A 27825-nucleotide genomic window follows, 5' to 3' on the forward strand; every position below is an offset into this window, starting at 1 on the left:
TAAATAGATTCAACATCTTTCCTCAACAAAATTGCAGACTGCACAGATGGTACCTTCCCAAAGGAAAAAGTACTATAGCTTACTAGGGTATATATATTAGACTTAATAGTTACTATATACAGTAATGGACTTCTATTCATTTTGCATCAAATTAAAACTTTGGGTGTCAGATAATTATTTATTAAAAGCTAGACATTTTAAATGAGAATAAGAAAGAAAAGTATGTCTTTGTGCCCCCTTTTCCCTGTTAATGCCCTATCGGCCCCCCTGGCTAAACTTTGCTAGATCCGCCCCTGCACAGTTACCAGCGTCAGCTACTAGAAAAAGATCCTGGTGTAGAAACTAATATTAAATACATTCTAACAACAGCTGATCAAGCTTAAACGTGCTGCTGTTGTTTAGCCGCTGGTTTCCTCTTTCTGGTGCAAAGTGGGCCAAAAACAAACAAGAGAGACGGACTCGTGACAGAAAAGCCGATCAGCTGATCATTGAGCAGTTTCATGATTGAAGTAGCAGCAGGAAGAGGCAGTCGCTCCATATATCGTTTGTTAAGCTTAACGCAGGAATGCTTTACAAACATTCAGAGATGGACTTACACACTTGCTTTACTTCTCTCGGGGATAACTTTGTCGGAGATGAAATGCCGGGTTGCTAGCGAAGCTCCAAATGCTATCCAGACCACGACAGGTCCCGCATGCAGCAGCCGCTCTATCACGTGATGCATACTGCTCCGACGTGCTAACGTTCTGAGGCGAGTTACGGCATGTTGCAAGTTTTGTGAGGTGCTTTCGTGATATTTAATGGATCGGATTACATTTTTTATTTTTCTCCGATATCCGATCCAGTAATTTAGGTCAGTATCGGACCGATACCGATACGTAATATCGGATCGGTCCATCTCTAATACAAATACAGGCCATTACTCTGCTTCACTGCTAATTGCAGCTCCAAAGCAGAGAGGGTGCTTTAAATCTCTGAAAAATCCTAAACGACAAATCAATATTTTTCCTAAATTCTGTCTTTGGAGCTTGTTCATTGGTTGGTTGTTATATATGTAAGTTGTTCTCACTCTCTCAAGAGGATATTTTTGGATGAGCCCCTGGAGAGCGAGCATCCTTTTCTAACATACTCTGTGTCTGTCTCTTTCCTTGTGTGTCTTCTCCTCTTTTGTTTGTTTCTCAGACTTGTGAGCAGCCATGACAAAGTCCTACGAATTCAACTGGGAGAAGCACCTGCCTGAGTTCATGCAGGAAGGCGCCTCTTTCGACAGGTTTGATGAGGTAAATATGACACTTTCCTGGATTGAGTAATTGATTAAAAATAAGAGGCTTTTAGTATTCTCAGTGAAGTGATGAAAGTTTAGCCAATGCTAAGCTATCTGTTTGTAAGTGTTCCCTGCTGATACCACCATAGATTATTTGCTCTGCCCTGTTATCATCCTGGACCTTAATGACTGTGCCCGGCTCAGTCATTAGTTGGACAAATGCACACATCCACACACGGAGCAGAGTCTTTGTTTTCATACATTTAGAATACCAAGCTTTAAATGAAGTTTTAGTCTCTAAATGTAATGATTTATATTATGCTGCCTTTGTTTTTTGTTTTTTTGCTTCTCAAAAATATCCAAGACGGGTCCACAGTGCAACAATGGAAAGACATTTATATTCCCACACCATGAGTAATACAAGCGCACACACATACACACAGAACAGAGACCTCAGTTTATATCATCACTGGTGTAGTCACAGTTCTAGCTGTAGACAGGCCACATTGATCAGGCTCATTAAGATGCTTTGGCATGGCGACTGCTTGTCCGCAACACGCCCACTGAGGGTCTTAAGTAGCACACTATAAAAAATTATGCACATGCTAAAAAAGTTTTAGAATAGCCATAATTCCAAAGAAAATTGGTTTATGTAAGAACCAATTTTAGAAATGCACAAAGTGGGGAAAGGCGTCAAAATGGGTGTGCCTGCATAACTGTTTATCTGTCTGACTCTGAGAACAGTGCTGCTTTCATATACAGTCACTCAGATTTTCAATTAAGATGTCCCAAAAAAATAAATAAGCTCAAACAGTGTTGTAAAGAGGAGTTGTGCAACTCTTTTAATGAGCTACAGGAAATGTCCTATGGAGGCTCTGCTGCAGCAAAAGAGGATTTACACGAGCCACGTGAGATCTCTTACTTTTTCACTACAGTGTGAAATAGAGCCTGACCGATTATAGGCTTTTAAAGGCCAATACTGATACAGGCATGTGGTGATTTCAAAACTCAATATGGCGATATATCAGCTAATTTATTTTCTTTCAGACAAACAAAACTTAACAAATGTTTGGGAAATCTGTTTATGTGCAGTTATTTGTTTACTCTTTAACACTGTGGCCAACTGCTTGGATCATTGCAACATGTGTTGCCAACAGTTGCAGAGTGCCCCCTCATGGACGAACTGTGCAACATCAACACACAAAACATAGTTGAAGGGTGTTTCTTCTATTTCTTCTTTAATTTTGTCATTTTAATTTTTTGGCCATTATACATACTGATATCAACAGAGCGACAAATAGCTAAAATTGGCTGATCATATCGGTCAGGCTGTAGTGTGAAATCTGTTATTGTTGTTTAATATTTTTCGATTGATTGATTGTATACAGTGGGGCAAAAAAGTATTTAGTCAGCCACCGATTGTGCAAGTTCCCCCACTTAAAATGATGACAGAGGTCAGTAATTTGCACCAGAGGTACACTTCAACTGTGAGAGACAGAATGTGAAAAAAAAAAATCCATGAATTCACATGGAGTGGCCTAGCCAGTCTCCAGACCTCAACCCCATAGAAAATCTGTGGCGGGAGTTGAAAGTCCGTGTTGCTCGGCGACAGCCCCAAAACATCACTGCTCTCGAGAAGATCTGCATGGAGGAATGGGCCAAAATACCAGCTACTGTGTGTGCAAACCTGGTAAAGACCTATAGTAAACGTTTGACCTCTGTTATTGCCAACAAAGGTTATGTTACAAAGTATTGAGTTGTATTTTTGTTATTGACCAAATACTTATTTTCCACCCTGATTTACGAATAAATTCTTTACAAATCCTACCATGTGGATTCATGGATTTTTTTTTCACATTCTGTCTCTCACAGTTGAAGTGTACCTCTGGTGCAAATTACTGACCTCTGTCATCATTTTACGTGGGGGAACTTGCACAATCGGTGGCTGACTAAATACTTTTTTGCCCCACTGTATGTGACTTAAGAAGCATTCCTGCTAGGTTATTCTGCCTGTACTGGCTCAGGACCCAGTTTGGAGCTGTACAAGGAGGATGCAAAACACCACCACAAATAAAAAAACAGAAAAAATGTGAGCTAGGAAATATAAATAGATCATTTAAAAGCTTTCTTAAATAAAAACTATTTTAAAGTTAAATTATAACCAATAAATGCTCAGTTACAGCCACAAGCAAATTCATTGCTTCCATATATCTTTGTATGCACTTGCATGTATGTGACCACCATGTATATCTTCCTGCTTTTTTTTTTGCCCACATTTCCTCAGACAAACTTAATCAGGACACCTAGCTAGGACATTGGACGAGCAAAGGCAAAGTGTGTCACAGTCACGCACACACACACGGACCTACATGTACCCCTGCACACATCAGGAAATCCCCTCAGTCCTCTCCGTTTATGTGGGCATCAGCTGGGGGAGGAGGATCCCTCTTAGGCAGAGAAAAAAGCTTGCGAGTGTACGGAAAGGCATCATCAAATCCAAAGCCATGTCACAGTGAGCGGTGAAACTGGGCCAGCATGCTTCTGAACAGAGTCCTCAGTGTGTTGCTGCTGTGAATTTGAGCCAAGCTTAGACAGGACAAGGTTAGGTCTGGCCTGAATGGTAATAAGGTCAAGCTCTGTCAGTCGGTTAAAATGAATAATGACACTTGGGACATACCACTCCCCTCTTAGTGCTGTGAATTTTTCTCATTAATGATTATATTTTAAACAATATCAACTCAAACTGATGCGTCTCAGGAGAAAAAAACAGCGCTACAGTCCTTCATTCATAAATCAATAGTTATTTTGGTTGTCAGCTCATGTTCCTCGCTGTTATCGTAAACACGAAGCAGCAATGCGTCTCATTTATAAAACACTGTCAGTCATACTTTGTGTCAGTGTGGGCATGTGTTTGTGTTTGTGTGAGCAAAGCACTGCTGCCTGGAAATTACAAAGGATGCGGGGCGCAAGCATCTCAGTGTGCAAAAAGCATATGCTAAACAGCATGGATTTTATTTTTTGCCACAAGAACAGTCTCTAGTGACTGAAGCCCCACTGAGTGACAGATGGTAGTGGCAGGTAATGTGCATGTGGGTCAGTGTGCCTGTATGTGTGTTTGTACGAGTGCAATTCAAAGCTTCATAGGGGACAGCTATCGTTATATAGAGCCTCTCAGCTCATATCGTTACATAAGATGGCTTTCTAAAACAACTTAAGGTCCCCAGAATGCTTTCTTTGCCATCTTATTCATGTCCTTGAATAGATGGAGATGTTTCCAAGTTTGCATCTCACTCTTTGTTTTTCTCTTTAGGTCTACACGCTGTAGTGTACTATGGATTTTCAATAATTAGTTTGTATCCTTTAATGAGATATTTGATATGAGTTTGTCCTCTTTAAGAGTCCAGAGGCATTGAGGTAAAAGGTGAAAGATATCCTATGTAATCCATTATGCAAATAGCCAAAGAGCTTCCCGTGTGTGTGTGTGTGTGTGTGTGTGTGTGTTTCGTTCATTATCTCACTGAGTGGAAATCAATCATTTAAGATCTGATTGATGTTTGGTGTCCATGGAAACTATGCAGCCTCATATTGACGGCTGATGAAGGTAGACTGAGACGAACGAGACAGAAAACACACATAAGCATTTACAGTCATGGCGCAAAGAAAGTACACCCTCTTTAACTTCTAAGGTTTTACATATCGAGGCATAATAATAATCTAACAAAATACAAAAACTAAACTGTCATTATTTATTTAATGATAACTAAATAACTAAATAAATAAAACTAAATGCTGGATTCCTTCCATTACTGCTTGTTTTGCAGCCACAGGACCTGAGCGCTTTAGTAGACGGATGAGTTCATGGTCGAGTCACTGACTGCAAAGTATTCTAAAATCAAATGTGAGGGCACCTGTGTGACAGATAAAGCTCTGCTTAAACTGGGTCATGGAACAGGACTGTGATCACAAACACAGCAGCAATTCAAAGATTCAACAGAATGACTGGAAAAAAAAGAGAAAAGAATCAAATTGTTGCAGTGATCCAGTCAGAGTCCAGACCTCAACCTGGGTTAAATACTGTGGTGGGATTTTATTCCCACAAACCTCAATGACCTAAACAAGTATAAATAGTAAGACATAATTCCTCCACAACAATGTGAGAGAACGATAGTCATAGAGAAGATGATTTTATGAACTGATACTGACAAATTTACAGAAGGTGTACTTTGTTTTTAACTGCACTTGTTAATAGCATCATATATAATATTTATAGATACAGCTCTTAAGCCTACACCGGGCAGATTAATTATCACTTTCTAATATTGATTTGGAAATTTAGACAAAGGGTAAAAGACCTCGAAATGATCTGAGGATCTGTGTTCAAAATAAGAGGCACAATCAATAGGCAACACACACACACACACACACACACACACACACACACACACACACACACACACACACACACACACACACACACAATTTTAGATTTATTACAGTAAAGCTAAAAGCAGTGGAATGTGATACTGTTGTATGTCCTCAACAGTTGAGGTTTATCTGAAACCATCTCCTTCATCGAGGTGGCTGTATATCTAACACCGAACACTCTGTCAGTCTTCGTTCAGATGAAAGAGTCAAGCTTTTATCTGCATTTACAGCAGTCTCACTGTTTCCTAAATGGAAATAAGATTATTCTTCTGAGGGTTTTTTTTTTGAGGGTTTTAGATGTCAGGGTAAGAGCCAAGTAACAAGCCAGCACAGCCCTATTTGCAGCTGCGTATCTCATAGTAGCAACATCCTGAAATAATAAATCACGTGTGTATGAGTGTGTACATGAGTGTGTTACACTGTTCCCTACTGCTAATATTAGAGTGACCCAGCAGCCTTCTCCCATTCTAGTTTATTTCTCTCTTATGTTTTTAGCTTTCTCAGATGTGTTGTTTGAGTGGAGTGGGGCAAAAATACACATATTTGTCGGCACACACACACATCTTCCGGCTGATTGAATTGATGGTAAGATTGTTTGAGTAGGACAAGGTGGCTAAGGTTAGTCGATTTCCTCCACCGACACTCCTGTTGAACGATGTGTGCAGTAGCATCACAGTAGCTATGCTAATACACTTTTACCTCCTGTTCGTCTCTATAACCTGGAAATGTGTTCCAACTGCGTTGATGTTTGCATTTAACAGCTAAAGGTGGTCACATTAATCTCACTGCGTGTTTGCCTTAGACAACAGGCTTCATCTCCCCTACGGGCAACCTGTGTGTACATACTGAGCGTATTTCTGCATTCTTTGTGAAAGTATGTTTGAGTGTGTGTTCGTAGGCAGGCAGGTATATCTTGTAAAATGAATAAGAGCTACATCTGGTTGTCTGATTGCATAATTCCTGTGTTTGTTAAACAGGTTGACTGTTTAATGTCTTGCTGTGTCAAATAAAACCTTTGATTAATATGGCCTCATTGCTTAGAAATAATCATTTTTCCTTGCTGCAGGACCCATACATCTTTGAGCCCAACTGCCACATGGAAGTGGACGAGTACGGCTTTTTCATCACCTGGAAGAGTGAGGGAAAGGTACGACTTCCACATCATGACCTGTGTGTATTCTAGGATTTTCGAGAGGATCCTCTAAATAGAAATGTATAAGACAGGATCCACATGGAGTAGGTAAAGTATTTAAAAAGGCATGCAAGGAAAGAGTAAGTTGTTTTGATTTTTTTCTGTACTTCTGACCATTTGGCTCTGAAAAAGGTATATGCAAGTAAATAAAAACTATAAATGAAGCACGTTAAATATATGTATATTATAACAAGCTTAAAATATAGAGAAAAGATTTAAGTACTAGCATTTAGGCTAATACTGATTAGCATTGGGCAATAGACAATGTTTATCAGATGTTTATCTGATAGTTGGATTAATTTGTTGCAGATATGTTCAGTAGCTCTTGTTGGATGATTTTAAACTAGCTAAGATGAAGCCTAGCATTTATTTATTTATTTATTGATTTTTTCCTTTTCTTTCCTGGGCCCTGTGCTTCGTACGTCGCTTACTACATCCAAGATCAAATGAAACATCCAAGACCAAATCATCGCGCTAACTCTGAGCTCGCTATTCCGGTTCCCCGAACACACCTGTTGTTGACGATTAGTATAGCTGGATGAAGTAATGTGAGATCACTGGGTGGCCCAACAGGGGCTACGCATCGATAGTAGAAACATTGATCGGCAACCCTTTGATTGGTCGGCGAAAATGTCGAAGGAGCGCGCTCGGTATTTTTCGGCAGCAGAGCAAGAACTCTTGAGTGAGGGATTTCAGGAGTTTCAGAGTTTAATTAAAACGCAAGGGAACACTGCAAAGGCTGCAAAAGCAAGGAGAGAGGGCTGGCAGGAAGTTGCTGACAAATCAAACTCGTAAGTAATTCAATAATAACAATAATAATGGAGTGGATTTATATAGCGCTTTTCAAGGCACCCAAAGTGCTTTACAATGCCACTATTCATTCACTCTCACATTCACACACTGGTGGAGGCAGCTACGGTTGTAGCCACAGCTGCCCTGGGGCAGACTGACAGAAGCCAGGCTGCCATATTGCGCCATCGGCCCCTCTGGCCAACACCAGTAGGCGGTAGGGTAGATTTATCATATCACACCATATTATCCAATATTATATTACATTATATTATATTATAATATGTTATATTATATCCCCTTTCACATTAGAGCCACAACAGGACCCACTAGAACATGGGAACAAGTAAAAGTGAAATATAAGAATATTCTACAGAATGGTAATATTTATCACTTATATTGCTTTTCGTCTCTTGGAAAGAGACCCTGAAATAATCTGTTTGTTTGTTCATAACAGCAACCAAGAAAAGGGCAGAGCAAAAAAAAAGACAGGTGGTGGTCCTGCACCCCCTCGTCAACAAGTTGGTTAAGTAAATAATACCCTCACGGGAAAATCGATATCTCTCTATGAGCACACTGTCGCGCTGAGCTAAAGGATCCTGTCTGTCCCGCAATATACGCTGAATTCTGAGGACTCTCCTTATCAATCTTGCACCTTCCGCAATGGGTGGCTCACGTATACGGACAGGATATGACTGCGACAGGCTTCCCAAATCCACCTTCGCTTTTATAGCCGTGGTCTCTCATCTTGATTACACGAAGTAATTTACTATTACTACTCTGAAATATGAATTACATCTGTAATAATCACATACATGTAATAGAATGTTAATAGTACATTTCCCTTTTTTAGGGAATGACCTGTATGTATCTGTGTGACATCAATAAAAGGATCAAGTGCTGCATTATCTTTAGTTACAGTGATGTTATTTATTTATGGTGAAACAGTGGTGGAATATCGCTGTTGCTTTCGTATGAATGACGCGGACATACCTGCGTGGCCGCGATCTAATCCTGTTTACATAAAGTAAACCTGCTCCCGAGCAGGTTTACGCTTACGGCTCTGTTGCTATGACAGCAAGTCCCGGATGGGCTTCGGGGAACCGAACGATCCAGGATCACGCGAAATCGTCAACAATCTCATCCAGCTAACTCACTTAGCGCGGTACGAAGAACAGGCCCCTGTTTTCCTGTTTGGGTTTTTTTGTTGTTGTGTGTTTGGTTTCTGTTTTTTCTTTTTTTTTTTCTTTTTTTTTTTCTGTGCTTAAATGTTATTGTTTTTGAATCTTATTTTCATTGTCTGGTGTGACGTTATGTAACTTTGAACTTAAAATCTTATAAATAAACATTTAAAAAAAAAAAAGAGAGAAAAAAAAAAGATGAAGCCTAGCATATAGGACCTACAGCTGGCTGTGCGAGTACTAGTACTCGCATGGTCTCATTTTCCAGCCACTGGATTATAACATTCCTGATTTTTCTTTGCCACTGCCTAAAAACCTCTGAGGTGCATCTGAATCCCTCTACTTGGAAAAATAACTCTGATTAGGATGATTTGTTTTCCCATTTAGTGGTTTTAGAAATAGTTCGGTGGCGCACTGTTTGTGTATTTCTCAGAAAGTTCAGAAAATATACAAGCATGCACCGAACTTTCATAACTTCTATTTTACTGCTGACATTTTGCAAATCTTGCAATAGATTTTGACATTAATTTCCTCCCCCAGAGTTACAAATAGACTAGCAGCATTCATTTCATGCACACCTTCTGCAGCTGGGGTGAATGGAGTCAGGTTGGGCCCCAAAGGTGATCAGGCCTCTTCAACTGATGTTACAAACTGCAGCAGTATAAGTTTGTCTGTTTTCGGGAGCCCGCCAATGTGCTGGGACCCCAAGCAGCTGCATGCCTGGTGGCAAAAAGCACCTCTGCAACAGTCCAACCTGTTAATGTTTATCCTCATTCCTGCAGACTCAAACTTGGTAATTAAATCAAATGGTATTAAAACAGCTATTCTCAACGCACAAAGGACTCCTCATTTCTGGGTTGTAATCACCCATGTTGCTGAGAGGTTGTGGTGCTTGTGCTTTGCTGACCATTAGAAATTGTTTTTCTTCTAGACTTTTATTCTCCCCCTCTTCATCTACTTCTTTTTTCCCTTTCTTTCCACCGTTTTTGGTTTCCTACAGGAAGGTCAGGTTCTGGAGTGTTCTCTCATCAACAGTATTCGCGTCGGTGCCGTCCCAAAGGTAAGAACTCAGGAGAGACCATTTCTTCACTTCTGCCTTCACAAAATTCACACTCTCACCCTCCGCATCAAACATTCCATCTTTTAGTCCCACAGAGGTACTCCCGGTAAAATCTAGAGACACTGCCACTTCAGGCTATTATTCATGCCTAAATTAGCCAAGGCTACAGTGGCTTTTTCTATCAATATAATGACTGTTTTGGGACTCCCGGTTGAGTTCTTACTGCTGAGATTTGCTTTCAAATACAGATTCACACAGGGCACTAGCTCATCAATATTTATACAACTCTGAGTTTCGCCACAGGTTCTTACTGAACTTTCTCGCAGCTGTGGATTGTGCTTTTGACCGAGAGAGTAGTATTGAAAAATTGTTCTTTCAGCCACTGTGGTGATGCGCTGTCAGAAAACCGCTGGGTTATGGAGTTCACACTACAGGATCAAAAGATCAACAGTATAAGATGTTCTGTCTCCGTCAGAATGACTTTTCCTTATCCCATGATAGGAAATGGCCTCTAAAATAGCCCAGTGAATTATTACAGCTGGCAACCAATCAGTTTTCTATTTAGCAGTTACAGAGGCAGATATGCACAAATCCAAACCACATGGTTCCTCTGTATATTAAATATCGATTCATGCTATGTAGCCTTGACAGTGACACATTATATTGTGGTATTTAGCATCATACCAGCTATATGAATTATGAAAGCTATTACTGGAATATCCATGGGCATGCTGCCTTCTAATTTGTATGCAAACCAATGAAGCCACTGAAATGCAGAAGCCTAACAGGAGAGTCTCAAATCATACTGCTGACAACAGATTGGAGCGCCTTTGTTTGGTCCTGTGTGGCGGTCTTTTTATGTACGTATGTGAGGGCACGTATATAGATTCTACAGTCTGATGGCAGCTCATGCGCCGTATGCTGTTTTGTACAGTGCAGACAACTGATAACCGGGCTTCTCAGAGGCTAACATGGTTACACAAGCCTGGAGAGCTGTTTCAAGTAATCCAATGAGAGAGAAGAGATGAATGGGATTGGATGATTGCAGGCTGAGATTTTAAAGTGGCATAGCCTGTTGCCTGTTGCTGTTAATTCAATCACGTAACATATAAGCATTACTATCTTCAATGGTGGCAGACAGGAAATCTGATTGAGAAGATGAGAGAGGAAGGAGTGGTGTTTTTGATAGTGAGATTTTTCTGTTAAACTGATAAAACAGACATTAAAGTTATATCAGACTAAGGTGTGCTGGGATGTATTTTGTTCTGAGAAAAAGAACTAAAGGTCTATAAATGTTGAAATATTTCCCCTACTTAAACTTAAAGCAGCAGAAATGCTTTCAAACATCTAAAGAGCTTGCTCTGTTGCTTAATTATTCTATCTTATCTTTTTTTTTTTTTTTAGCTTTATGTCTAGGTCTCCGTCTTAGCATTTAATTTTGATCAGCTATTTATCCATCATTTCTATACTAATCTCTGCCTTTGATGCTGTGTCCTCAGGACCCTAAGATCCTGTCATCATTTGAGGCCACTGGAAAGACAGAAACAGACTTGGAGGGTTGCATCATCTGCATCTGCAGTGGCACAGACCTGGTCAATCTCAACTTCATGTTCATGGTGGCAGAGAACCCAGAGACAGCCAGGGTAAATGCATGCCCTCCCCACATTTCTGCTGCTTTATACAAACGATAAAGAGCGCTGACCTTGAGATTTAATTGGAGTGTTGCAGTTTGAAATATTATTACAATATAACAGATGTAATGGACAGCTGTGTATGCCAATATAGCATGATTTTTTTCACTCACCATATACCTTTCAGTGACAAAAGGCACTTATGTAGCTTCTGGCTAATATCTAACTTGTGACACTTTTTGAGTGCATCACAGGTTAAAAAAATGTGTTTTGATGAATTTAGATGGTTTTAATCAATGGCCACAAAGCATATGTTGTCTGGACAAAAAATCACTGCAAACCCCATAGACTGTATGTAAAAGATGTAAATGATATAGGCACCATGACGTCACCCACCCGGTTGTGAAGTCCTGTTTTGATGCCTTAAATATTAGCATTTGGGGCGTTTCTGTTTTGTTTTATTGTTTGGTTGACAACTTGTAAAAACAAATCATAGGACAATGGTTAGCAAAATGCATGCATAGATTGTATGTGTGCATCGTGCTAAATACTGATACCTTCTAATTAGTGCCAAGTGATACACACACCCACAAAACAAACTAGAAAAAACTAAAATTTTACTTAGCAAAACAGGAACTTCTTTAGATTAATCACACAGCATTAAATGATGTTCCACAAGTCACCCAGGCCACAAACACACGTGAGTGACGTGACTCCTACCAAGCAGTTAGTTGGATTGGTGTCCACCTGTCAATCTTATCAATCAGGTGCTTAGCTTTAAGCTTTAATGTGAAAGAGACCTAAAACAAAAATGACCTACACAGAGCTGTTATGGATGGGTAACTATAGACCAAAGTTATAGTTTTTTTTTATGTCAGTCAGGTGGTGAAATTTGACATTTTTGTTGGGAGTCTAAAGGGAAAGAGTCACGTTGGGCGTCTGCCTCGTGTGGCCACTTATGGAAGTACAGTTTTTGGTACTTTGGCATGTGTGGATTTTTCAACCTTGGAGGTTGGTGCTTAGTCCCGTCCAGGCATTATCCCGTGATAGTGTCAGATATCTGCTATCCTGCAGCCTTCCCGGTTCGCTCAATCTGCCTACTAATACTGTACATATTAGAGCTCCAAAGTAGAGAGCACAGTGAGGCTGCTTGTAAGAGCTTAACCACTACTTCATTTTTCTGCCCTCGAGGTAAACTCTGCTTAGCACCTGTCTGAGTAATTTCAACATTTCCATAACAATGTAGATGTAAAGATTAAAAGACCACCCAGCCTACAGATTCTCAATTCAGAAAGGAAAGCCAGGGTTAATATGCCAGCTCCTACACAAGGCCTTGATTCATTGAATAAATAGATGCATCTGGAATGATTCACAGCATCTCTGTTCTGTATTCCTCCTGCTGCTTTCGCTGCTGCTTTTCTCTTGTTGTCTTGCACTTCTTCATTGTTCTATATTTGAAGAATGAGCCACTTGGATGAGCCCCAAAAATAACCTGCTACTTTTGGCATAATACAAAAACATCACAGTAAGAGAAATTAAAGTCAGTGTTTATTATACTTAAAAAAAGGTGTTTTTTTTCTTCTTCTTCCCCCCCTTGACTGAGTCCTATAAAAAGACTCCAAGTAGGAATATCTGGTTAGTCTCAATACTCGTTTCTGTTGAAGGAAAGAAGTTCTATTAGTTCCTGTTCAACACACAGACAATACTTCTTTGTCATTTCTATGCTAGCTTTGGTATTTTCATAGGCTATGTCAGAGGTGTGGACTCGAGTCACATGACTTGGACTCGAGTCAGACTCGAGTCATTAATTTTATGACTTTAGACTTGACTTGAAAAAATGTTCTAAGACTTGTGACTTGACTTGGACTTTTACACCAATGACTTGGGACTTGAATTGGACTTGAACCGGTTTACTTGAAAAGACTTGATATTTCACCCCAAATATAAAATTTAACATGCATATTATATAGAGATTGAAAATGTGACGTCATTCACGGGTAGAACCGCAAAGGATTCTGGGAACTCGTGACAAGAGTTACTAGCGCATGCAGGCTTTCAATTGAAATCAGTCACACAGCGATAAAAAGAAACACAAAAATGTCAAGAAGCTGTTGTATTATTAACTGCAATAGCCGGTCACATGACAGCCACGGGAAGCCGACGGGTAAAGAGATCGGTTGTTATCGGATTACGTCGTTGAAGAGAAATTGTTCGAGCCATGTTTCCGAAGTAACAAAGACGCGACGGATGGCCTGGATTGCAGCCATTCAAAGACCAAATATAACGTCCCAGAACCCTCCAGCTCACATGTTAGTCTGCTCCAAGCATTTACACGAAGGTCAGTCTGCTGTTGTAGTTAATGCGTCATTTTCATAACATAATTGGTGATATAGGTTACAAGCAAGTCTGGCGCTGAACAGAAATTGTCGCGCTATGCTCCTTTATTTATTGTGCATAAATAGTGAATTGTCCTGACACAATATTGCGTTTCGCTTCTGTTATTATGGTACATTGACAAAAACATATACTTTTATTCACAGGATAAAACAGGTTTTTTGTATCACTAATTGCCCAGTACGATTACAGCATACAGTATTATTGTCACTGCTACATTTCTGTGATGGGTACCAGAAATTATTTCCACTACTAATTAATTATCGTTGAGCTCAAAGGTCCTATTAATAAACGGTTAAGGAATGTGTATTTATGATGACGATTTGTGAGACTGGTAAACTTATGATACGTACGATGGTCTTTACTTTCTACACGGTGCATTTCAAGGTCCTGTACCCATCCGTCGGTAAACTGTACCTGGGCTTGTTGCAGTGACCGTAAGTTACTAAACTTCACGAGTGTATGCACTCACTCCAAGAACCGTATAATTATAAATATGCATATAAATATGCTACAATGAGATAGCTGACTTCATCTAACTAGCAAATGTTGTCCAGGCTACGTTGGTGATGCAGTTTTTTTTTTTTTATATGTATGATATTTTTATCATGCGATTTTAAAGCCGGTCCTACAACCGCATCCAAGAATAACATGCAGCTTATCTTAGAACCGTCGGTGAAAATTATTCTTGGAGCTAGGTTTAATTGAGCTGCATTCTAAAGAGGTGCAATTTCACAATTTGTGTATATTTTCTAAGTTCACTATTTTGTCATGTGTTGAGAAAAACACAGATTTAAAAATTACATGGTCTAATATTTACATTTAGCATATAACTGCAACATGCTTTTTTTCGTTTTTTTTTAATGACTCGAAAGGACTTGAAATTCAAAATTTCAGACTTGTGACTTGACTCGGACTTTTACACCAGTGACTTGAGACTCGACTCTGACTTGCCTGACATTACTTGAGACTTGACTTGAGGATAAAGACTTGAGACTTACTTGAGACTTGCAAAACAATGACTTGGTCCCACCTCTGGGCTATGTTGACAGCATGCAATATAATGAACATGACCATAATTGTGCTCAATCATTTTGGTAAAGATGAAGATTTGGGATTAAAAGAAACTCTACGTGTCCTCTAAAGTAAGTTTTCTCAGCCTGACAGATGTCTGCCAGATTAGCTTAAAACATATGACTTATACTTTATTGTCTTTTAAACACAATTGCAAATAATAGTTTGTCATTCACAATAGTTTGCTGAGAAAAATTAAGAGGTGCCACAAAACAACAAGAATGACTGAAAATCAAAGCACCACGCTAACCTTGACTAAACTTTTTTGATATTTGTCGCTGACTTTCCTACATACTCGATGCAAATGACAGTCAGTATAATTTTCAAGTCATCAATTTTAATTGAACAAACCTTCCAAAGATAACCGTTTTTGCAAAAAATTAAATAATACAAAATGCTCTGTTCGAATTATTATGCACAAGAGTTTCAAAACATTTTATTGTTTGTAAAGAACCGCAAATGGTCATTTGTTGAATTTGCAGCATTAAAAGGTCATATTTACTGAAACTAAAAGCTATTTCGATCAAAATGTCTTAACAGGCCGAGTCGCATGTTAGCATAGGACCCCTTCCTTGACATAGCCTTCACAATTCTTGCATCCATTGAACCAGGAGAATTTCTGGTTGGATTTCTTTGTAAGATGTCAGAATCGCCTCCCAAAGCTGCTGTTTTGATGTGAACTGCCTCCCACCCTCATAGATCTTTTGCTTGAGGATGCTGCAAAGGTTCTCAGTAGGGTTGAGGTCAGAAACCACAGGAGGGAGGATGGAAACCATACCATGAGTTTCTCTCCTTTTATGCCAATAGCAGCCAATGCCACAGAGGTGTTGTTTGCAGCATGAGATGGTGCATTGTCATGCATGAGGATAATTTTGCTACAAAGGGCACTGTTCTTCTTTGGGTACCATGAAAGAAATGGTAAATGGCAACTCTACATACTTTGCTGAGGTCACTTTCACACCTTCAGGGACCCTAAAGAGGCCAACGAGCTCTCTCCCCATGATTCTGGCCCAAAACATGGTTCTGTCACTTCCTTGCTGATGTCGCAGGCTTGTTAAGACATGGTGGCCATCCACCAACTGTCCACTACATCATCCATCGGGACCATCCAGGATTACATGGCAAATTAGTAAACAAGACTGTTTGAAAATTAACCTTCATGTATTTCTTGGCCCACTGCAACCGTTTCTGCTTGTCAGTATTGGTTAGGGGCGGCCGAATGGCAGGTTTATGCACAACTGCAAGCCTCTGGAGGATCCTGCACCTTGAGGTTCATGGGACTCCAGAGGCACCTACAGTTTCAAATATCTGTTTGCAGCTTTGTAATAGCATTTTAACAGCTGCTCTCTTAATCCGATGAACTTGTCTGGCAGAAACCTTCCTCATTATGCCTTTATCTGTGCAAATGCGTCTGTGCTCTGAATCAGCCACAAATCTCTTCACAGTACGATGATCATGCTTAAGTTTTCATACCTTATCCAAGGCATTGCATTATTTGACACTCTGCAGCAGAGATTGTTTTTCTTTCCATTATTGCTTTAAACCTGTGGCATGCTTAATAAAGTGGAACATCCTTCTTAAGTAGACTTCTTTTAATTGGGCTCACCTGACAAACTAATTATGTCTGATTGATATCAGTGATCCAAAGAGCCCTGAGACACAACACTATCCATGAGTTTAACTGAACACAAAATTGAGTGTTTATGACACTAAAATCCTATTTGCATAATAATTTTGGAGCACGGTGTACATAATGTTTTTACAGATGTCAGTTTGTAGAAAAATTTAAAATCACCAGTAGCTTTAGAACAAGCTGGGGTTTTTAGTTTTTTGAGCACAGATCTGTTATTTGGCACCACCGGATTGGTGTTTATTCATTTCCCATGAGAGGGTGTTTTTTTGTTTTTTCCCTTCATGCTGGTGGGTGTTATAACTGCTGTTTGTGCCACGGGGCTGCCAATGATATTCATGCAGCAGCCCACAGCAGGGAGCACAAACACAAACACGTACACTCACAGGTTAAAATACATGAGCACGTCCCCCACAGTCAAAAACACAGTCCCTCTTTATCTCTCTCGCGCACACATATAGACACAAACCCACCGCGACACCATCAGCACCCCTCCCAGCATACAGGTGGCCCTACAGTAAAGAGCAGGCCTCAATAGATGACAGAGATATTTACATCAGCGCGCTGCTTCGTGAACACCACGGGCCCAAACAGACTGCCCCTGCTGCACAAGCCATCGCATTTAATGTTTTTATAATGACACCAGTAGAAATTTGTTGTGGAAGTGGAGGAAGGTTTAGCACAAAGAGGGACAGACATTCAGAGAGGAGGCTCAGAAGTGTTCGGATTATCAGTGGCCTTTACATGGATGCATGAGGCAGTATATTCATGGGCAGTCACAGGCCTTCTCTAGCTGTTTGTTTATCATCACTCCTTGTAGCCTTGCAACAGGTCGCTGTTTATCGCTGTGTGTGTGTTTTTTGTGTCTGTGTTAATGATGGTCCTGTCAAGGCCCCTATCACAAGACTGTTGATTAAAGAGCAATTCATTTGCTTGTTTATTTCCCCAAAGACATTCACCTCTTAACACAATGCAAACTGGGTGCTCTTTTGAATGCTATGTAATTTGTTCAGTGGTTTTAAGTGGTAGGAGTGTATATACACGTGTGCGTGTGTGTCCTGAATACTTGTGCTTGTTTGTTTGCAGAAGTGGATCGAGGGTTTGAGGTCAGTGATTCACAACGTTAAGGCCAACAACGTCTGTCCAATGACATGCCTCAAGAAACAGTGAGTGCAATTCGCAGCACAGTTGTAATAACTTGGCTGTGCCTTCTTCAGTAAGACGCCTTAATCCTACTTCCTGTTTTTGTTTAGTTGGATGAGAATGTGTTTCCTTACCAACGTGAATGGGAAGATTCCTGTAAGAGGGTAAGAGTGCGTTTAAAGTATGTTTTTGGGTTGTTGTTTTTTTTATACAATATCATTCACTCATCTTCACCTTATCCTCCTCCTCTTCTTAAAGCATCACTCGGACATTTGCATCAGGCAAAACGGAGAAGGGGATCTTTCAGGCTCTGAAGGATCTGGGCCTTCCTAGTGGAAAGGTCAGACAATACTGGAAGTCAGATGTGTCCGAGTTTGTTACGCTGAAAGAAAACTGTGAGGAAATGACTCTCTCACTTACCTTTTACAGAACGATGAGATTGAACCAGCAGATTTTACCTTTGACATTTTTTACGCGCTCACACAGAAGATCTGCCCTCGCACAGATATAGAGGAGCTCTTCAAGAAAATGTAAGTGTTTCATCTCGTCTGCTCTTTTTAATTGTTTTATACCTTAAAAATAATAAAATATCCTCCGAATACACATTTAACAGCATTACCCTTACCCAGCAACGTATTCTACCTGCGTTACCTTGTGCCTGAGCAGAACAATGATATCATCTGTTTAAATATTCCCCAAGTGAGAGCTGCTGCATCATGTTGGAAATAATCAGGACAAATGTTTCTGTGCCTGCCGCACTATCTATGTCTGGACAGCCTAACCTGCTTCCACCGTTCAACCTTAATTATGTTCAACCTAATGACAACAGTCAAAGAAGAGTGATGATTAACAAGATACTACTAAAAGCGTAATGTAACTGTAAAGACTGGCTTTTCTAATTTTAACTGACTGACTGTGAGGGTTTCGATTTTAAGGAGCATAACATTTTGTTTTGTTTTTCTAATTAATCTCTCTGCAGCAATGGGAACAAAACTGATTATTTAACTGTAGACCAGTTAGTCAGCTTTCTGAATGAAGTAAGCTCTTTATCATTCATTAACTTCTCTCTGTATTTAGCTTGCGTGTGCCCTTCCCTGCAACTCCTGCTGCTCTTACTCTCATCCTGCTCTGGGGTAGAAGTCGCCCTGCTCCCAGGCCCGACTGCACATTAGTCCACCTTAATCAAATTGGATGGACACAACATTTAACTTTGAGTGGGCCTGCAAGGGCATCTTCAACCACCTCCCTTATTCTGCATGCCCACCGTCATCCCATTCCCCATGTTCTCCCTACCGTGGCTTGCCTCCTTCTCCCCCCTGTGTCTGATTGGTGTTGCTGTAGCAACGGGAGGGTCGAGGTTTCCATCCTGTTGCTTCCTGCTCGGTTCGTCTCGTTCCCTGCTGTGCGTATATGTGTTCTGTGGCTGTGCTGCTCTGTGTTGCTGAATACCTGCCTAGTCCTGCTGCTGTGCAGTCACGTGTTTGCGCTGCTTCATGCTCTGGGCTCGCCAATCAGATTAAATTCCCCACCTGGCTCTGTGAGTGGGCAGCGACATGTTCATGATGTTTGAATGTTTGCTGTTGTTTTTGTGAATGCCACCTTGATTCCCTCAAACACATGTGATTCTTTGCTTTTAAGCAACATTTAATCTCTGCACCTGTTAGTGTGGCTCACAGGTTTTTGTTTATACTGCCGTATAATAATCACCTTGATCAGTGCTTTTAGTACTTGCTGTCTAAATGTTATGTGCCTGTGTGTATACTAATGATTTAAAGATAATATTTCTTAAATAGTAAGTGATGAAAGCCAATCACATAGTCCTGAGTTCAGTACCTTTGATCAGGCATAACAAATTGAGAGTGTAAACATATTGTAATAAGTTTGCTCCTATCCTGCGTGTAGCGCAAGATGCGTTTGTCCTAAATTAGATTTGTGCTGGGAAATTACTGGAGACGATGAATAGAGGGATGACTGCGTTTGTGTTTCGCTTCACAGAACCAGCGCGACCCAAGGTTAAATGAGATTCTGTTTCCATTCTACGACCCCAAGAGAGCCATGCAGATCATCGAGAAATACGAGAGAGACGAAGATCTGAAGAAGAAAGGTAAAGAACCGTGTGGGCAAACCAGAGGGAGAGAGATGTTTTAGGCTTTGCTGCCATCTGCAGGTGTTACCTTGAACGGAAAACCAGATTGTTGGCACATTTTCTCCAGGGCTAAATATTTATTGTCAAGCGCCGGAGTTTATTTTTCCCCTGTTATCATCATGATGAAATGGTTGTACACATAGCTCTGCTGCTTTTTAAATACACATTTAGATTCCCAAAAGAATCTACAGTAGTTAAACATCAAGTAGCTGTTGTTTTGATATAAACACACAGGCCTGACATTTGCACGTCTTGTGCTGAATTCAGAGTTAGTAATGATAAAAATGTATATACTAATAAAATACTTAGTGATAGAGAGTGAATTATAAAAGCCATTTATTCTGTTTACTTTAGAACACTTCTTCTACAAATACATGTTACATTTATTTGTAGAAGAAGTTACAAATAAATAAAAAAACTACAATAATATTTTCAGAGTTTTATACTGCTTTCACCTTAAAGAAATATTCACAAAATTTAACAATAAATAATATTCTACCACTAAGTTACGCCCTTCGTGTCCGTCCTTGTTCTGTTCAGGTCACATGTCCAGTGATGGCTTCTGCCGGTACCTAATGTCAGATGAAAATGCTCCAGTGTTCCTGGACCGGCTGGAACTGTACCAAGATATGGACCAGCCGCTGGCCCATTACTTCATCAGCTCCTCCCACAACACGTACTTGACAGGCCGACAGTTTGGCGGGAAGTCCTCAGTAGAGATGTACCGGCAGGTCCTGCTGGCTGGATGCAGGTATTTATGTTAATATGGTGTACTTGGATGGGTTGACAGACACACATGTATCTGGCTATGCTAAAGCTCAGTTGCATGTGCAGCTTGTGGACAGAGACATTTCTGTGTGCTTTGCATTAGATGTGTGGAGCTGGACTGCTGGGATGGGAAAGGAGAGGACCAGGAACCCATCATTACTCATGGCAAGGCCATGTGCACAGATATCCTGTTCAAGGTGAACACAAAAAACCCAACTTTGTTCAGTCTTTCAGTTACTGCTTTAATGCTATTTCATAATGTAAGTCTGCCCCCTTGTGTTCAGAGTTTGATATAACATTTGATGGCTTGTTATGATTCATCCTCCTCACACCTAATGTTTTTCTTCTCCTGCCACAGGATGTTATCCAAGCCATTAAGGAGACAGCATTTGTCACATCAGACTTTCCTGTTATTTTGTCATTTGAAAATCACTGCAGGTACATTTATAATCAGTAAACATCAAATGCGTAAGGATTGCTTTTATTTGCATACATTTTTCACAAATAATCAATACATAGACATATTATGTATTTTTGCAATTGTGTTACTTAGTAAACCTCAGCAGTACAAGATGGCCAAGTACTGCGAGGAGATCTTCGGTGACCTGCTCCTCAAACAGCCTTTGGAGAACTATGCGGTAAATCCTCTCTTTCTGATACAAAGTATTTCTTAGAATTTGCTCTGATTGGGTTATACTCATATTTACTTAAGTGTAAAAGTTCTTTTCTCTTTGGCAGATTGAACCTGGGCGTCCTTTACCCTCTCCAAGTGAGCTCAAGCGGAAAATCCTCATCAAAAACAAACGCTTGAAACCTGAAGTCGAACAGAGTATGTATACAGCACATCTATGTGATTTTATGAGATTTGTCTGTCTTTAACATGTGTATGTGTGCAATACAGAGCAGCTCGAGGCCTTCAAGAAACACATGGAGGCAGGAGAGACAAACACCCCTGCTATCATTATGGGAGAGGAGAATGAAGACGACACAGAGAACGGTCAGATGTCTGACAGCCTGTGTTTCTATGTGAAATAATAAATTGTAGTAATGTGCGTGACAGCCTCTCTTGTACGAGCAGTAAGCGATAGGTTTATGCTGAAAAATGCAAAGTAGAACATCAAGTGCAAACACTCGCTAAAGTAAATGCACCAAGGAATAAGTAAAATATTAATGTTGGAGGAAAAAAAAAAATCAGCTTTGCTATTGATTTGTGTTGTTCTGTATATGTGAGCGCAGGAGAAAAAGAGGCAGAGGATAAGGATTTGAATTCGGAGGCCCCCAGCAGTGTTTCTGAAGCAACCAGCGAGAAAGAATCCAACAGTGTTTCTCAGAGTAATGCTGTCAGCTCAAGGAAAGATGACGAGCAAAGCAACAGTATTAAGAAGGTAGGTTTGAGTGTCGACTTGCTACTGAAACACTAAAACGAATCTGTGGACATTGCAGAGAAGCACTCTGGTTTGTTATACATCCCCGGCAGGTGAGATTAAAACGGCTAACTGTAACAGTTTTTTCCCCCTGTACCATTTGCTAATATAGGACATTGGACTACTATGGCCCAAATTCAGTCAAATCTACCACTAACACAAACATCCCATTAATGGGTGTTTTGTATGGATGTGTTCTTAGGTACCTGAAGATGAGGTGACAGAGATATCTGAAGCAACCGACGCCACAGACATCTCTGAAGCATCTGACCAAGACAACAACAAGAAGGCAAGTGCCCATCCCGTCCCCTTTTTACCCCACTAAAAGCTGACTGCTGTCTCTGGGCTGATGAATAAGACTAGGTTATTGAGCCATGTGTATGTGTGCTTGTGCTGTTCAGACTGTAGATGTGGCAGAAGACTTAGAAGAGGCTCTGATAGCTCAGTACACCTATGTGGGAGCCACCACTAACATCCACCCGTATCTGTCAGCCATGGTCAACTATGCACAGCCGGTCAAGTTCCAGAGTTTTGATGTAGCTGAAGGTGAGAGCTTCAACTTTTAGCTGTCATTTCTCATGTAAGAGCCTCATAGAACAATCAATCAATTACTGACTGTCAAAATAAATGTTAATCAGCTTTTCTTTTCTTTTCTTTTGTTTTTCAGAAAGGAATATCCACCATAACATGTCATCTTTTAACGAGTCAGTTGGCCTGGGCTATCTGAAGACTAATGCCATTGAGTTTGTGAAGTATCCTTTGAGCATTTGTCAGATCAGCCAGTTGCATTGGATTTTTCTAGAAAATAGAACAGCTATAAAAAAAAAAAAAAGGACGCTAAGGTAGGAAAAATGTAGATAAATAATACATTTAAGTTATCGTTACAGGATGTATGTAAACTTTAATCAGCATAAGATCAGATTTCACCAAGTTTAGGTTTTAAGTTTAAACTCTATGAGACTTTAAGGGAAATAGCTCAGACACTTTACTGAGATGCATGAAGAGACATAAATTTCCAATGAAATCTGAGTTTGAACTTTATAGATTGAGGTCACCTAAATGAGAGCTGAACGTCTGCTCAGAACTGATGTTTTTTAGCCATACTTGTTTCCACTCTGCTGTCGGAAAAGAACTTGAGGCCTCTAGAGCCCAGTGTGCTTTCAGCCTGTGTAGCTCGGGCTGACACACAGCCTCTCTCCCCCCTCCAGTGGGACTGCTTGACCCAAGCTGTTCACACTAAAAATAGTTGTACAGTCTGTTTAATGCACACACATGTGTTGAAACACACATGTTCTCCCTCCCCTTTTTTTTTTTCAAATTTTCCTGAGCTTCAGCACAGCTACAACAAGCGTCAGATGAGCCGTATCTACCCCAAAGGGGGCCGGGTGGACTCCAGTAATTACATGCCTCAGATCTTCTGGAACGCAGGCTGCCAGATGGTCTCACTCAACTTCCAGACCCCAGGTACCACAGCATGCAACATGGGACCTCTAACCTCACACTCACCCATACAACACCACTCATAGTATATGTAACTTCATATTACAAAATACACACTCAAATCTAATTTCAAGTAACCCTCTGATCATGCTCAGAGCATCTTCTGCATGTGGGGAAGGGTTGACTGTGAAGCTACGAAACGACCATCTCGCAGCTGCAAATATATTCATGCAGGAAAAAAAACAAGTTTCTGAATTAAAGTTTGGATTTGGTGTCAGCTCATTTAAAAAGAATCAATATCTTTTCGTGTGTGCAAAATTGCTAAATAAATGCAGCTGAATTCTTACCTCTGTTTATCTCTGACCTCTTACAAACACTCACACACACTATCAAACTGTTGCTGCCATATAAACACCTTAACAGGGAGTGAAACAGCTGCTGTCCTATGTCCAGAGGCATTAGACATTAGACCATATGGCCTGCTGTGAGTGGGGCATATGTGAGGCTTTAGGCAGGGGTCTGGGGACTTGGAGCTAAGGGGGAGTCAGGGAAAATATTACAAACCCATTCACTCAGATTCAGAAAAAAATTCACATAGTCTTTGAATGATGGGGTTTTTCTGTTTTCTTTTTTAGTCATTAATTTATTTGGATTGTTTTGATGTTTAAACACTGGCGTGTATATATTGCAGTTACTAATCACTTATCATTCTCACTCTTCTCTCAGATCTGGCCATGCAGCTGAACCAAGGAAAGTTTGAGTACAATGGTTCCTGCGGGTGAGCACAGCTCCTCAACTCCTGTCTTTAGCTCATTCCGGTCTGTCCCCTCCCTCCCTCTCCACTCCTCTCTAAAGCTCATCAATTATAGCTTGTCACATCTCATTAGCGACTGCCAGAAGCGACCGCAGCTACTATCTTTTCCAAAAACCAATGAGTGCTTTCGAGAAAGAAGCTCCTCTTCTCTCGGCAGTCATCTGTCTCTTCCTCTCTCCCTTGTCGTCTCCATGCCTCGCCTTTAATACCGTCCCTGAGGGCAGAGATTTTCCTGCTAATGCTGGAAATCTTATATGTGGCGAGATCGAGGCTTTTGCAGACAGTCATCACTACTAATGTTACTCTGATAGGCCTCTGGTTAGCATACACATATGCACAGTACCTTCGTGTGCTACATTTATTCTAAATCGAGAGACATCAACAACAAAAAAATGTTTGTAAAGGCATCATAATCAGATTTTACAAAACAAAAGTGTGTTCATTGATGGGTTTGTGCGTGGCCGTTTTCCTCATGTGCATCTTCTGTGCACGTCAGGTACCTGCTGAAGCCCGACTTCATGCGGCGGTCAGACAGGATGTTTGACCCATTCTCAGAGACACCGGTGGATGGTGTCATCGCTGCAACCTGCAGTGTACAGGTTAGGTCGTGCAGTACTAATAAATCATTCAGGGAAAAAGTGGATAAGGGATTTCCATTCAGGGATTCAGCCTAGTCTTAAACCAAACTTTTTTTTTCAGTGGAACTAGGTTTCATCCATGTCTGTGAAACCTACAGATAATATCATGTTGAAGGTTGGTTTCAGGCTTAGATGTGGCATGCTGTACAAATTATAGTGGTTCTTATATCGCGCTTTTTTACTCTCCTAGAGGACTCAAAGCGTTTTATGCAACATGACTCATTCACCTATTCATATTCAGGAGCAACTCTAGGTTCAGTATCTTGCCCAAGGACACTGGCATGCAGACTGAATCACCAAACTTCTGATTAGTATATAGGTTGCAGTACCTCTTGAGCCACAGCCACCCCACAGTGCACTGAATGAACCTGTGCAGATAATATTTCTGTAAAATCAACACCTCTCCAAAGCACTGAGAATGGTCTGCTTCTTTTTTAGGTGTTCTCAGGACAGTTTCTCTCTGACAAGAAAATCGGGACCTACGTTGAAGTCGACATGTATGGACTGCCAACGGACACCATCCGGAAAGAGTTTCGCACTCGCATGGTGATGAACAATGGACTGAACCCTGCCTACAACGAGGAGCCATTCGTCTTCAGAAAGGTAGCACGAACGGATAGACGGGGCAACAATAATGGATGCAGTGAGTTGAAAAAATGTTGCAGCACGTAGTCCCATTTGGGATGAGCCAATGGAAATGGAAACTGGGGGAGAAAAATCTATTATTTGGATTGGAGAAAGATCTTAGTGACATGAGAAGCAGCCTGATTCTCATCTTACTCCAGTACAAAGGGTGGAAGGAGAAGGAAAGGAGACAATAATGAAATCTAAGATAATAGTAGCAAGAGTTAGGGAGAGGAGGAAGCAGATGGAGAATATAAAGTGAGAATACAGAAACGGAGTGATTTGGGATACTGTTGAATAATAAAGTGTGACATAAAAAAACGAAACACAATCTACTGTATACTGACTCACAGAAAAAGAAAAAGGAAGTGAGGAAAGGAGCCACAGAAATGAAAAGAAAGATAATTAGAGGTGAGGGAGAGAATTAAAGGGAAAATAAAAGAGATGGGAGCCAAAGAGAGAGAGGAACATGTGCGTAATAGTGCTGCTCTCAGCAGAATAGGAAGTCTCTCAGCCATGACTGTGACTCCAGCTTCCTAACACACACCATCAATCACAGCCTGCCGCAGTGCTGCTCACACACACACACACACACACACACCTATCAAAGAGGGCCATCATAAGCAGTCTGCAAGCAAGATTCGTTTCTCACCTCCACACACACAGATGCCCTCAAATGCCGCCACACTTTTTGCATGCATACACACCGCTGTCATGACTGCAAGCGAACAATACACAGTGCATCAGCAGGGCTGTGAATGTGTAAGCAAACACACACACACACACACACACACACACACACACACACACACACACACACACGCGATGCTTCTACCCATTCATCTCCAGTGAGTATTCTTCAGCCTTATCTCCCACCTTCCCATCGTCTTTGTATTAATCATCCTCTTATCTTCACATAGAAGCCCAGTTAAGACACTCTCTCGCTCTCTTTTTTTCCAAGGGTGTGAGTACAGAAGCTCATCTGCAGACACAAGTTAAAAGCATACATATGTACACGAGATATTCTCCACTCCTTGGATGCATACTAGCTGCAGAGACGGGCTTGTCAGCAGTCAGATATGCAGTGTGTTCCTCCTTTATCGTGTCTTTTTCTTTTATCACACATGGACTATACCCCGATTGTGTCCCTTGCAGTTCCATCTTCGACCTTCCCATTTAATGATGCTGCTTTCTTTTACTGCTTTGTCTGGCAAATATTTATCTTTTTAAACATTATCAGAGCAGAATGAGCTCAGTAGACTTCCAAAATTTCGGTAGAACTAATGGCGACGTTTCTTTTTCCTTTTTTTCAGTGTGGTTACTCCTCCCTCTTACCCACTGTTTCCCTTCATGCCTTCCTTCTAGGTGATCTTACCAGACCTGGCCGTGCTGCGCATCGCAGTCTACGACGACAACAATAAGCTGATTGGGCAGCGCATCCTGCCTCTTGACGGCCTGCAGGCTGGCTACCGCCACATCTCTCTGAGAAACGAAGGCAACAAGCCGCTGTCGTTGCCCACAGTCTTCTGCCAAATCATCCTCAAGACCTACGTGCCCGACGGCTTCGGAGGTGAGGGAAACACACAAATTGCAGCACTTAATGTATTTTATATTACTGGATAGACTTCAGTGCATGGGTAAAACAGAACTATAAGTTTGTTTTGTATAGATAACCTTTAATATCCGCCATAAGTATTCTGAGAGCAGTATAATAAAGCAGCTGCTGTAGCCTGCAGGGAGAGGAGAGGAGAAAGGAAAGCAAGAAAACTCTCTCCTGCTCGCTTTTTCTCTGCCTTGGTTTTAACATTCACAGTAATGGCGTGGCACAAATGATGATGACAGTGACTCTGCAGTAATGGTTTCGAACAGGCACGAGCATACAAATGAGCAGGACAATTGGAGTTGTCATTAAATAAAGCCAACGGGCTCGCACTGAGGAATCATTACTGTAACCATTAGTGGTTATTCTGCAAGATCTGTCGCTATCACTTTCCTACTCAAGCAGCTCTTTACCAAGAGCTGAAAATAAGATCCTGTTCCCTAGTAACGGTTATTTAAACAAGACATGAAGATGATTTCAGATTTGATAAGGAGACTTTCTCAGAACGTAGACAGGAACGCAAAGCTGTGTCATACAAAGTTTGCACTGAATGACACATTTCAGCGTCAGGTTATTCATTCAGCCCAC

General features: G+C 40.8%; 1 protein-coding gene across 4 annotated transcripts in view; it reads left to right on the forward strand.

Moving 5' to 3' along the window:
- plcb4b (phospholipase C, beta 4b) overlaps positions 1 to 27825 on the forward strand; it is a 76173-nt gene that overhangs the window by 40191 nt on the left and 8157 nt on the right. For all 4 annotated transcript variants that reach the window (XM_085381772.1, XM_085381770.1, XM_085381771.1 and 1 more), the window contains 25 exons: positions 1183 to 1280; positions 6756 to 6836; positions 9852 to 9911; positions 11411 to 11554; positions 17727 to 17806; positions 17894 to 17947; positions 18042 to 18123; positions 18213 to 18313; positions 18763 to 18820; positions 19779 to 19887; positions 20470 to 20680; positions 20801 to 20894; positions 21056 to 21135; positions 21251 to 21335; positions 21436 to 21526; positions 21599 to 21694; positions 21934 to 22082; positions 22324 to 22410; positions 22523 to 22667; positions 22789 to 22873; positions 23461 to 23585; positions 24288 to 24339; positions 24872 to 24974; positions 25452 to 25616; positions 27003 to 27207. In XM_085381772.1, coding sequence (XP_085237898.1) covers positions 1197 to 1280; positions 6756 to 6836; positions 9852 to 9911; positions 11411 to 11554; positions 17727 to 17806; positions 17894 to 17947; positions 18042 to 18123; positions 18213 to 18313; positions 18763 to 18820; positions 19779 to 19887; positions 20470 to 20680; positions 20801 to 20894; positions 21056 to 21135; positions 21251 to 21335; positions 21436 to 21526; positions 21599 to 21694; positions 21934 to 22082; positions 22324 to 22410; positions 22523 to 22667; positions 22789 to 22873; positions 23461 to 23585; positions 24288 to 24339; positions 24872 to 24974; positions 25452 to 25616; positions 27003 to 27207 — 2626 coding nt within the window. In that variant the 5' untranslated portion in view covers positions 1183 to 1196. The remainder of the gene's footprint in view (positions 1 to 1182; positions 1281 to 6755; positions 6837 to 9851; positions 9912 to 11410; positions 11555 to 17726; positions 17807 to 17893; positions 17948 to 18041; positions 18124 to 18212; positions 18314 to 18762; positions 18821 to 19778; positions 19888 to 20469; positions 20681 to 20800; positions 20895 to 21055; positions 21136 to 21250; positions 21336 to 21435; positions 21527 to 21598; positions 21695 to 21933; positions 22083 to 22323; positions 22411 to 22522; positions 22668 to 22788; positions 22874 to 23460; positions 23586 to 24287; positions 24340 to 24871; positions 24975 to 25451; positions 25617 to 27002; positions 27208 to 27825) is intronic.

The sequence above is a fragment of the Rhamphochromis longiceps genome, linkage group LG15 (assembly GCF_057381845.1).
Source record: "Rhamphochromis longiceps isolate RC_006_pf linkage group LG15, R_longiceps_female_GT1.1, whole genome shotgun sequence".
Lineage (NCBI taxonomy): Eukaryota > Metazoa > Chordata > Actinopteri > Cichliformes > Cichlidae > Rhamphochromis > Rhamphochromis longiceps.